This window comes from Beta vulgaris, chromosome 8 (assembly GCF_026745355.1).
Source record: "Beta vulgaris subsp. vulgaris cultivar EL10 chromosome 8, EL10.2, whole genome shotgun sequence".
In the NCBI taxonomy this organism is placed as follows: domain Eukaryota; kingdom Viridiplantae; phylum Streptophyta; class Magnoliopsida; order Caryophyllales; family Amaranthaceae; genus Beta; species Beta vulgaris.
This window is the reverse complement of record NC_079209.1, coordinates 19,286,957-19,300,478: the sequence shown is the minus strand read 5'-3', so window position 1 is coordinate 19,300,478 and position 13,522 is coordinate 19,286,957. Positions and strand designations below refer to the sequence as shown.

Sequence of the window (13,522 nt, the reverse complement as noted above, 5' to 3'; positions counted from 1 at the left end):
GTAAATTAAAATGAAACGGAGTGAGTATAACATAAAAAATTCTATATAAATCCACTTAATATTATTTTATTGTTCATCAAGATTAATTTTAAAAACCTAGCTAAAAGAAACAATAAGTAAAACATAATAATAGAAAGGTTAAGTGGTAGAAGTTTAACCAATCAAATATAACGCAAAAAATATCTAATTTTCAAAATTTTAACCCTGTTCATGACAAAAAAAACTAGAATTAATATTTGAAAAGATTATTAAAAAATCAGCCACGTGTAGCTAAGATTATTTGCTATTTATTATTATATAATGGATCCAAGTGAAATAACAATGTTTAATTACCCAGTTTTCGGTTTTATATTAGGGTCAGATAATAAGCTTCGACATGCAGCTTCAAAATCACAGAAAGATAATGTCTAAAGTAAATGTAATGGTCAACGGTTCAGCCCAAGCTTACTTGAAGAAATGCTTATACACAGTCAACATAGGCAGCAATGACTACATCAACAATTATTACATGCCGGAACATTACAATAGCAGTAGTAAACACAACCCAGATTCGTATGCCAACACCCTCATTGATCAATATCGTGATAAAGTAAAGGTATCTAAATAAGCAATACTTGAATTATTTCTTACGCGTACCATCTCTATTTTCCTTTATTCTTGCTATTTATTTTTTCACATTTGTTAATGCATACTATCTCCATTTCCTAAAGATCTTCCTCGTTACTGTTCGTACAGATACCAAGGAGGATCCATTTGTGTGGGGTATGGGTGCGTAAAATAGGAGAGAAAAATGGGTTAAAATAAATAAACAAATAAAAAGGGGTTAAAATAAATAAACAAATAAAAAGGGGTTAAAGTAGGTTAGAGAAAAGGAGTAAAATTGAATTAATAATGTAATGGTGGACCATATCATAGGGACATGAGAGGGTAAAAAGGGAAAAAAAAATCCAAATAAGGAATAAAGTAAAAGAGAAAAGATCTTTTGAAAACACACTTAAACGGAAAGAGGGAAGATCTTTAGGAAGCGGAGGGATCGAGTATGTCATTAAAATATTATTTACATGTAAGCTAAAACAATAATAAAATAATTGATATTGTTAATGTACTTATTGAAACAAGTCAAGACTCCACATTATTATTTTTTCTCTTATATAATGAAAATAATTTTGAACATTCACTTTTTTTTTACATAGTGCCAACATTTCAAATAGAAGGAATAAAAGGAATAGAGGGAGTATATGCTTCCTTAGGTGAGCTATGATGGTTTCATGTTTTATTTGGAAAATATATATTGGTTTTACTTCCTTAGTTGAAATTACATTTCATCTTGTTTGAACTTCACAATATATAGAATATACCCTAACCATTTTTGTGACGATTTGTGCATAGATTAACTTATGGACAGAGAGTCCATTAGTATATAAGGAGTAACGTCAGCAGGATAATGAAACTCCCACCGTTGTATAACACTAAAGGGTAGAAATCAAGCTAGACGATTTTGTCTTAGTGAGACTTCAAAGACAATTTTATTTCGCCTAAACCACTAGTTATAGCCTATAGGCGAGGAAAGCTAATATCTTACCATTCATCCCAAGCGTCCAAAGATTAGAAATGTCTTATTGCGGAATCACATCACGTACACAACAAGCTCCCATGCCTCACAGACAATTAGGCAATGAACAAAGCATGAAAAACGAGAATAATATTTACCACATATATCACCATTCACGACAAAAGAGTAGTTAACAGAAGATACGCAGTCGAGAACAATAAAAAACCAAGCAAGTTTAATCCGCGACATAAGCATAAGACTCCTCATAAAACCTCATTCATTGTTCTACACCTTACTCATATCTAACTTCATTGCAACGCAACCTATTTTTTTCCTCTCCATCTTGATTTTATTAAGTGAAAAATTCATGTGTAATGAGGGAATTATCACTAATATAACGATGAGAGATAAAGGCGTGACAGCTTCAAGAACCTCGTTCATTGCCACTAGGGAGGGGCTACTAGTGGGTAAGAGATTATTCTTATAGTCATTGATTCTTATAGTCACTAACCTTTTCAATATTCTCCTCCTTATCATGTTAGAACACTAGATCAATCACATAAACCATTGATATGATTGCGCCGCCTCCTTTGGAAGGCCTTGTGATGGAAATACTTTGTATTTCTACCAACATGTTTTATTTTCGCAACACATAGCTTCTTGTTTCTCCCGAAAATCATCGAGCTTACCTTTGAGCGAGGAATCTAGAGAGTTGTTCTCATCACTAGAACCTTGTTCTAGGAGTTTTAATTTAGATTCATGGTCTTGAACTTGTTTACCCTAGACATAGAGCTCCACATGGATCTACCCCTACAAATCATTAGCCACCATTTTTATTTTATCTTCGAAAAGTTCACCTGTCGAATTTTTCCAAGCTGAATGAACTTGCACCTCACAATCGTCATCTAAGAGCTAAGCCGTATTAAAGCGGCATAGTTTATTCTTTCTCTTTTTACTCTTTCACTAATTTCGCATAAGACGAACAAGTTGAGGATGGGCGTATGATTAGATTTGTAACGGGTCATATGTTCAATAGTCTCTTGTGGGAAATGAGTACACCATGTAGAGGATGTGACATAACGGTCTCAACTTTCATGGAAACGTTAGCATGGACTTTTCTCTCGTTCCCAAGTATATCACGAGCCTAAATAGAAAAAGTCCCTCAAGTTCATGAAATCCAAAGTTTTCGAAAATTCATACATCTACACTCAGTTGTCAAGACCCCTTTGAGCTTCCATGTGCTCAAAACCTCACTAAAGTCCCCACCAAACAAAATCGGGCCATCAAAGGAGGCAAATGACTTCATCAACTCCCACATTTTATGCTTATGGGCTATATAGCATGGGTACTTTTTCTAGGTCACGTACTCGTACCCGCACCCAATACGTATCTTGTATGGCACGCGTACCCTTTCCTAAAATTTCAAAATCTTGCCGTTTCGTGTCCCCGTACCCGAATCCGCAACTGTACCCGTATCAGTGCAACCTAGCTTATGGGAGATGCACATATATATATTCCAATAAAACGCCAAGCCACTCCATCTCTCCCTTTTACATCCTAGGAAATGTGATTTTATGAGAAAGAGACAAATTTAAAATCCACTTTTCCAAGCTCCAGTAAAAATAAAGGCCCTCGAAATGACTAACACTATCAGCACCAATATCACAATCAAAGCCAAGGCAACCTTTTATATTTTCTGCAATATCTCCTCTAATCGGAGTCTCCAAAATAAGTCATAGATATGTTAATAACATGGCTCCAACGACGGAGTACTCGACCTACTCGCGGGTTTCCCAATCCCCGGCAGTTCCAGCACATGAGATTGATTATGCCCAGCAGGGTTGGGGCTCACCAACATCCTCCTTGACAAATGCTATACTATTGCCAAGAATCGAATAAACATCAACTTTAGGCTTTTTGACACCAACCTCTAACATGGAGCTCTCATCATTCACCACCATGTTTTGGGGCAGCTTTTACTCCCCTAACTAGGTTGGGACGTTTCGAAATTTTAAGTTTTGCGAGGTTTAGGAGTAGGGGTATTGTACCCAATGAAGAACGAAAGTTTATATGGGAGTACTTGAGTGCCCAAGGATATTTTGTGCCCAGCTAGAACATCACAGTTCGGCAAGAGGGTACTAGAATATCCTCTTACCAAGACGTTGATTCATTTAGGCCCCCTTTAGACTAGTCATCTGTAACCCGCAAGCAAGGATAATTCTCCTTTTCCATGGGAACATAAGTCTCGATAGTGCTAGAGCTATTGTAAACCAAATTGCGGGCATAGTTGAGGAAGCCTTTGACTTCTTCTAGCATCTTTAAACGGCTCCTCCGAGAAGACGCATGGAGCCATGACCTGTTATCAGTAAGTATTAATGAGCTTCATCAATACAATGAGAAAGAATAGAGAGAAGTATTATTTCTGAATGAATGAATCTATTACAAGAGAAGCTATATTTATAGAAGTAGAAGTGAGGTGTAATCTCCTCATTTTCTAATAACAAAATTAGTTATTCATTTATAACAGAATAACTACCTTACAACTTGTTATTGGTTGTTGATGACAAGTTGTTATTTACATCAGTAATTCTATTATCCCCCCTCAAGCTAGGCAGGGATTTGGACATGCCAAGCTTGGATAACAGCTTCTAAAACTGAGGACATGGCAAAATCTTTGTAAAGATGTCTGCTAGTTGATCACCAGTAGGACAATAAACCAACTGAATGAGCCCTTCCAGGACTTTATCCCTTGTAAAGTGATAATCTATGTGTTTTGTCCTTTCATGGAACACACAGGATTTTTAGCAATGTATAGAGCACTTTGATTGTCACAATAGAGAGTGACAGGTTGCAAAACAACAACACCAAGCTCTTCAAGAAGTCTATCCATCCAAGTGACTTCTGAAGCTGCTGAAGCAAGAGCCCTATATTCTGCCTCAGAAGAAGATCCAGCTAATAGGAAAGTTACCAAACAGTAGTATATACCATGAGAATGACCTTCTGGTGTCATAGCAAGCACCCCAATCACTATTTGAGAAAGCTTGTAGACATAAAGAAGCTGATGCTTGGAGAAGAATGCCTTGCCCACATGTGCAGCCAACATAATTAAAAGCATGTAAGAGAGCCTGGTCGTGAGAAACTGTAGGAGCATGCATGTACTGGCTTAATGACTGAACTATGTAGCTTAAATCAGGCCTGGTATTGGTTAGAAAATTTAATTTTCCAACAAGGCATCTGTATAGAGCTGCATCACTGAATAAATTACCTTTTGCGGAGGTGAGTTTAAGATGCAAAGGTAACGGTGTAGCAACTTGCTTGGGAGAAGTAATACCAACAGCAAGAAGAAGCTCTTTGGTAAACTTTTGTTGGGTGAGAGTGATTCCTTCAGGAGAATACCCTATTTCAATCTCAAGAAAATAACTAAAAGTCTTTAATACTAAAGACATGATCAAGATGGGTTTTGAGATGATGAATTTAAGAAGAATTAGTGCCAATAAGAATTACATCATCCACATAGAAAGCAGCTACGGTTAGATGAGAGTTTTATTTCTTAAGGAAGAGAGAATAGTCATTCTTGGCTTGAGTGAAACCTTGAAGTTGAAGCTCACTTACTAACTTAGCAAACCATTGTCTACGTGCTTGTTTCAAGCCATAGAGTGACTTTTTGAGAAGACAAACATGATTGGATGGATTGGGTAAGCCTTCTGGCATCTTCATGAATACCACTTCATGAATACCTCTTCCTGGAAATCAACACCATATTGTTGAGTATAGCCTTTGGCAACAAGCCTAGCTTTGTATCTCTCAAGCGTGCCATCTGATTTAAGCTTGACTTTACAGACCCATTTGCAGCCTATGGGTTTTTTACTAGGTGGCAAAGGTACAACTTCCCATGTTTTATTAGCAGCTAAGGCAGCCAGCTCCTTGTCCATGGCCTGAATCCAGTTGGGGTCAGCAATAGCATCAGCATAGGAAGTAGGTTCAACCAGAGAAGACACATGAGAGATGAGTGCATGATGAGTGCTAGAAAGGGAAGAAAATTGTACAAAATTGCACCAATGAGAAGATAAATTAGCAACTGATTTTGTAGGGAGAGAAAAAGTGTAGTCTTTAAGATGAGTAGGGAGTTTGGAGGGTCTAGTGGACCTTCTAGGAGAAAAAGAAAGTGGCTGGGAAAGAAATGTAGAAGTATCATCAGATAAATTATTGGTAGTAATATCATAAGATAAATCAAGAGTAGGAGAGGAAGGTGGGGATAGAATTGGTGAATGAGCTAGTGAAGTGGCTGGTGGAGAAAGAGATGTGTCAAGGTGAGAAATTAGAGAAGAGAGAGGTGGTGGAGGAAATGTAGGAGAAGAATTATGAAAAATGCTAGGGATATCATCATGTAAAAATGGTGAAACAGGAGTAGTTTCAGGGACAAAAATAGGTGTGAAAAGAGTATGAGTGGGAGAAAAATGGAAAGGGAAATGTTTTTCATGAAACTTCACATCTCTAGAGAGTTTGTATGGTGTGTAGGTGAAGGAGTTTGTATGGTTTCTGGTGTGTAGGATAACCAAGGAATAAACAAGGATCTGACCTAGGATCAAACTTGGTTCTACCTTGTTTGATGGTAGAAACAAAGCAAAGACAACCAAAGACCCTCAAATGGTCTAGAGAAAGAGGTTTGTGAAGTAGTTTTTCATACGGGGTAACATGGTTAAGGACTTTAAGAGGGGTTCTGTTTATAAGGTGAACTGCACACAAGATGCACTCTCCCCAGTATGCTGGTGGGAGATGAGATTGGAAAAACAAGGCTCTGGTAACCTCAAGTAAATGCCTATGTTTCCTCTCCACAACACCATTCTGTTGTGGAGTTTCAGTGCAGCTCTTTTGATGTATTATGCCATGTTGAAGGTAGTATTGCATCATCTTGCCTTCACAAAGCTCCTTAGCATTGTCAGATCTCACACATTCAACCAAACATTGAAAATGAGTATGAGTGTAAGTAAAAAAATCTTGTAAGATTTGAATGACATCAGATTTATGTTTAATCATGAACACCCATGTATGTCTACTATAGTCATCTACAATAGTGACAAACATCTTGCATCCAGTGTGTGTTGTTAGTTTATATGGTCCCCACAAGTTAACATGTATCAATTGAAAAATTCTAGAAGTTTTTATTGAACTATGAGAAAATGGTAGTCTAGTTTGTCTAGCTGCTGGACAAACTTGACAAATACAAGAAGTGATATTGTCTAAGACTAGACTAGGATCAATGTATTTCAAAGAAGCAAATGGAAAACGTCCTAGTCTTAAATGCATAATTTGGCCTCTTCTGTACATTTATTGGCAAAAGAACTTGAAGCGGAAGCAACATGAGTAAAAGTGACAGTATTGAAAGAAGACTTGGATGGTTGTGGAGTTGTGCAATACAATCCATGTTGCAATTTACCAAGAAATCGAGGATGGGTCAAGGAAGGTCCCTGGAGAACACATGAAGTAGATGTAAAATTTACAGAACATTGCAAATCTTGACACAATTTAGGAATAGAAATTAGATTGAAGTGAAAATGGGGAACATGTAATACATCTTGTAAAATTATGTCAGAAGCCACCTTAACTATGCCTTTATGCATAATAGCCACTTTTCTTCCAACTGGAATAGTAATAGTGTTATCACCAAGAGCAATATTATGATAACTATCAAACATATCAAGGTTATGACATATATGGTCTGTAGCCCCACTGTCTAAGACCCAAGAAACACCAATATGAGATATGAAGTAGAATTTACCTGCCATGAATGCATTTCCATGAGTAGGAAAATGATCAGATGTAGGTGAGGTTGTTGAATCAAGAGATTGAGATTGTTGTTTGCCTAGCAAAGCCATAAGCTGATCATATTGCTCTGTAGATATAGTTCTATTGCATCAGATTGAGAATCAGCAAGTTCTTGTTCTGTATGAAGCAGATCAACAGATTTCTTGTCCTTTTGACCACTCAAGTGAAAAGGAAGCCAATGTAGCTTATAACATCGTTCAATTCCATGTCCAGGAATCTTACAGTAATCACAAAACCAAGGAGAAGCTCTTTTATTCCCACTCAAATGTGGCTTATGAGTCTAAGTAGGAAACTTCTGTCCATTGCTCTTATCATATGACCTGTCATAGTATCTTCTTTTATCATAGGCAGCAAATGCCATTGAGTCATGTTGTGTGACAACATTACCCACTTCTTGATGCCTTTCCTCTTGAACTAGAAGTCTATAGGCTGTACTAAGAGTAGGTAATGGTTGCATCATTAGTATGTTTGTTCTAGCTTGAACAAAATCTTCATTAAGCTTCAGTAAAAACACCATCAGCCTCTGATCTTGTTGATTCTTTAACATTTTCTTGGTTAGTGTGCATGAACATTTAGCGCCACAATTGCAAATAGGCAAAGGGTCAAGATCATCTAATTCATCCCACAATGCCTTCATATTAGAGAAAAACAAGGAAATAAGTGTTTTTCCTTGTTGCATTTCAGCTATATGTTGTTGTAATGAGAATAATTGAGTCCCTGAAGCCTGACCAAATCTATCTTCTAGGTCTTTCTAAAGATCTCTAGACCTTTTACAATACCAAAAACTTTTAGCAATTTGCTTTTCAAGAGAAAACAACAGCCAACCAACTACCAAGTCATTACATCTGTGCCATGCTTTGTGATTTATATTTGTTGCTAGGGTTTCTTCTAATGAACCATCCACAAAACAAAGCTTATTTCTAGATGATAAAACAAGCATTATGGAGCGTTTTCAGTCTCCATAATTGTTTCCAGTAAACAGGTCATTCACTAACTTCATGTTAGAAGAATCATATGGGTGTATGTATTATACACTCCCTTAAAAAAGTGGTAGGTTCAGGTATATTATCATGCATTTTATCAAAAAATGCTTTAGAAACAACAGAAAAATTTCAAGAAAGCAACAAACAACAATTCAATTCTTCAACACTTTTGAAGAGTAATCAATACAATCCAAAATCTCCAACAAGATCTTAACAATTTCACTTGAATCAAACAATCAAATATATTCCAATCAACAATTTCTTCATTAATTCGAAGAATAACCACATATTTCATCAATTAATCCACCTCAAATCATCAAATGATCACAGAATAAATCCAATATTAACAACAAAGAAACATATTCAAGCAAGCACCTAAATGTTTTTGGAACTGAACGAATAGAAAGTGTGTGGAATTCAGCTCTGATACCATGTTATCAGTAAGCATTAATGAGCTTCATCAATACAATGAGAAAGAAAAGAGAGAATAATAGAGAGAGAAGTATTATTTCTGAATGAATGAATCTATTACAAGAAAAGCTGTATTTATAGAAGTAGAAGTGGGGTGTAATCTTCTCATTTTCTAATAACAGAATTACTTATTCTGTTATAACAGAATAACTACCTTACAACTTGTTATTGGTTGCTCATGACAAGTTGTTATTTACATCAGTAATTCTATTATGACCCCCATTGTTTTTCATTCTCTTTATTCTCCTCAAAAGCACTCAAACAATCACGTTCAATGTGGCCGATAAACCCGCAAAATGTAGCAAAAAAGGGAAACATTCAAGTTTAAATTCAATCACGATAATGCCTCAACTCCATCAGTTCATATTTTCTAGACCTGATGTTAGGGTTTTGTAACATCCTTCATGATCTTAACTTTGCAGCTTTGTCCCAACCGACTCCATTATATTCAACCTCCAGAACCTCCCCTATGATCAACATCATGTACTTATCTGACTGTTCGTTGGAAGATTATAGAGATGTATCTAAAACGGGCAGAGAGTAAAGGATATATTTGATGGTTGTGAACTCCTATAAATTTCATTCAACAACAGTAAATGATTGTCAAAAGTCCACGGATGCTCAACCATTACCTTAGCCCTATCTACGTAACAAATTGCATAGCCAAAAGACTATCCTCATTTGGGTAGAAAAAGAGCCCCCTTTAAGACGGCCGAGATTTTATTTAGAGTACATTTAAGCGCTTTAAAAATATAGGGGTGAATAGACAGTACCTTCCCTACCATATCCATGTTGATCGAGGAGCTTTGTTATATATTTCATCCAATGCAATAATTTCATCTCTTCTACAATAATTTTTAGGTTCTAGCACTTATTGTCGAATTCATCAGCCATGATGACTAACAACAATCCCAACAATACTTTTTCTGGAGAACTAAGACTCGCTACTCTATCCTAGACAACCACAAAGGAGATAGTTTTTCTTTCAAGATGCCCTAACCTTATTCCCCTTTAATTTTACTCTGTATTTCTTAGATGTAGTTATAGTAATTATAGCACAAATTTATAGTAGGAAAAGTTGTCAACAATAAGTTAACATTTGGACGTTTTGCTCAAAATAAGTCAAACTTCGATTAACTCTGAATAAGTAAAGCTTTTGAGGGCATTTGCTTTTAATAGGTTCAACAGGTAAATAATACTCCCAACGTCCCAAAATATAGTTTCCATTTCCATTTTGGGTAACCCAAAATATAGTTTCCATTTTCATTTTGGGTGTCCCAAAATATAGTTTTCATTTTCATATTTAATTCCACATTTTTCGGTAATTTGTCTAGAAAAACCGTGTCTCATCATGTATTTGTTTCTTGAATTTTGTTTTTTCCTTTGTTTATTCAACGAAAATGTTACAATTAATTCTCTTCACCAATTATTCTCCATTCTCTCTCCTAAAATCATGTTTTCCCATACATCATTTATTTGAATAAACAAAACATCTTTACTATCCCTCTTATATTCTACTTTCCTAAATTACTGTGAAAAGAGGAAAATAGGAACTATATTTTTGGGACGGAGGGAGTATTTTATTGTAATTTGTCCACGTGTTTTATTTTTATTGGTTTAGATTTTTCATTTTAATTCTATTTAAATTAATTAAACTAAAATAAAAACCCATCTAGTTTTCCTACCCAAAACTACCCCGTCCCCCACCCCTGCGAACACCCCGTACCCCAGCCAAACACCTTCTACCCCGCCCCTACAATCACCTCCCAACCCTTGCAAACAGCTTCTACCCCGCCCCTGCAATCACCTCCCGACACCTTTTACCCCGCTCCTGCAATCACCTCCCGACCCCTGCAAACACCTTCTGCGTTATGAGTTATAAATTATGAGATGAGTGTATAAATGATGATGATTTTTATCTTCTCTTTCTCAAAAATTATAACCAATTTTTTTTTTTAACTTGTTTTAAACAAGAGAGAGTCAATTGTCCCAAAGGTACAGAGTAATTCCGACAATTTTTTTGAGTTATTAGGTGTTATTGGACTAGTGGTCGTTTTGGGTAGGTTATAGTAGGGGTGGAGGAGGGAGAAAGAGAGGATGGAGAAGATGGTGGAGTAAGAGAGGGGATGGAGGATTACACGACTTCTACCTCATCAATGTAATACATATGATAAAGCAACACACGCTACCTACAAAAGGTTAGAGGTATAAGAGTTTGAGACAAGTTTTGTAGAGAATAATGTGTTTTTAGTCTTTAATTACAAGTGCCTTTAACCTTTCATAATTGAGAAGCTAGAGGGAATAACCAGAAGGGAACTCAATTAGCCTTAATCAGAAATATAAGTGAAGGCATGAATCGGGCATTGAAATAAGCGATGACAATAATCATGAAAGATATCCTTAATGGTTATCTTTTTTTTTTCTCTCTTTTTTGACATCAGAAAATCGTACATTAATTAAAAGTGGAAGTACATCCTAATGTTATTACAACCAAATCTAAACCAAAAAAACAAACCTAAAGGAGCTCTATGAGCTCTTACAGTCCCTAAACAACTATAATAAGCAAACTGATAAGGAGAGTATCGCTGGTCAATGATTGTGATGGTGGAGACAAAATGTTGATGGCTAATGGTAGCAAAGAGAAGCGAGTATCAATCATTAGTCGGACAACGAACAACCGATGGGGAATGTTTCACATCGCCGCATGAGTAATCCCAACCATCTGCTATTGTTTAAGATTTTGGGCTCGTAATTTGATGAAGAGTCACGTGGCTGTGTGACTAATAAGTACTCTCTCTCGAGAGTAATTCAGTTTTCTCCTTGAGATAGAAGAAACGCACTGGAGTGGGCGTGCATAAAACCCACAGATACAATTGTGGTGCCGCCTCCAGATTTGATTTTTTCCAGGCAAGGGTCATAAAGATCAATGCCAAGCCAAAAAGAGAGAAAATAAATTGAGCTCTCGAATACACCTCCTCGTCCACGTGCAGTTGCTTCTTGATTCACTTTATCCCTCATCACAAAATCCAAAAACACCACATATGTTAATTTTTTTGAATCCCCATGCCTTAACCAGTTGACAAAAACCACGAACAACAACTCGAGCTATTCTAAAACAACTCATTTTATACGTTGTTAATACAAACCATATATACTAACTAACCAACTAACATACTAACATTTACCCTACCTCAAAAAACCAACCACCACGGGGAGGCAAAGAGGAAGCCCATAGACCAGGGGGGATGGGAAAGGGGAGCCTGACAAAAACAGGCGAGGTTGTCGAAGGGGGAAGGGGAGTCCGACACAACCAGGGGGAAGGGGAAGCCCGACAAAGAACAGGGGAAAACAGGGGACGAGGAAACCTGTCAAACTACAAGGAATACACCATGGGGATAGGGGAGGGGAAGATCGAGATACAGGGAATAGAGGGGAAACCCTAGAAACAGCAGGGAAGGGGATGGGACCAACACAACTATGGTGGGGGGATGGGAACGATACGACTACGAGGGAGGAAAAACCAGCGACGACGTGGGTGGGGGCAAAAACCCATCAACACGACAAGGGTGGAGGAAAACAACCAACAATACGACGAGAGGGGGGACCTACGCAACAGCGACGACGGGGGAGGGGGAGAAGACTAGTGACGACGGGGGAGGGGGAAAACACCGGCGACGACAAGGATGGGGGAATATTAGCGATACCAATACCTTGACCACAAAACAAAATCTAAAAGGGAAGTAGACGGGGCTCGACTGCCGGCGTGAGGAGCCCGTGGTGGCTCACACGACTGTCGAACCCGCTAGTGTTTGGGGAGTTGCGGCGAGTTTGTTTTAGGACTTGGGAGGAGGAGCTTTTAGAGAGAGAGTATTGGGGGAAACAGTTATCAATGTAGCGAAGATAAAATGCTAATATTTTTTAGCAAAAATTATTAACTAGTAATATAAAATATAATATACCGCACCTGCGCCTCTCTCTCGAAGCGCACATATGTACGATTACTATACTTCGTTCCCTCAAGCCCTCTAACAAAGCTTAAAGGAAGTTTACCAATATAAGTATGGTAAATCTTGTCAATGTGCGACTTTGCATCTTTTATTCTTTTGAAGCAACAATTTGGAGTTTAAGATTCGAAACTAGTAGTTGGCCAGAGAAATGCCGCAAACAATAAAATAATCCAAAAACATCACATTTTATGTGGGGCTGTTCTTATTTTACCTGAGGGGTTTGAATTAGCCCCACCCGATCGTATTTCTCCAGAGATGAAAGAAAAGATAGGCAATCTTTCTTTTCAGAGCTACCGCCCCAATAAAAAAAATTCTTGTTATAGGTCCTGTTCCTAGGAAAAAATATAGTGAAATTACCTTTCCTATTCTTTCACCGGACCCTGCCACTAAAAACAATGTTCACTTCTTAAAATCTATTTATACTAGTTTTAGTTGCGAACACCCTTTGAGATAAAAACAATGGGATAGGTCCAATAATTTTATTTTACTCATATTAAGTCATAACATTAGTGTAGTTCAAGTCAATAAGATCATGAAACATTCCAATTTTTTTATCTCTTCTTTTCCATATAATGGATTTACCTGGACCAATACATGATTTTCTTTTAGTCTTTCTGGGGTCGGGTCTTATATTAGGAGGTCTAGGAGTAGTATTATTTACCAATCCCATTTTTTCGGCTTTT

General features: G+C 37.1%; 1 protein-coding gene across 1 annotated transcript in view; it reads left to right on the top strand.

Moving 5' to 3' along the window:
- LOC104901306 (GDSL esterase/lipase At1g29670) overlaps positions 1-13,522 on the top strand; it is a 50,847-nt gene that overhangs the window by 29,745 nt on the left and 7,580 nt on the right. The window contains exon 3 of the mRNA XM_010688861.3: positions 356-595. Coding sequence (XP_010687163.1) covers positions 356-595 — 240 coding nt within the window. The remainder of the gene's footprint in view (positions 1-355; positions 596-13,522) is intronic.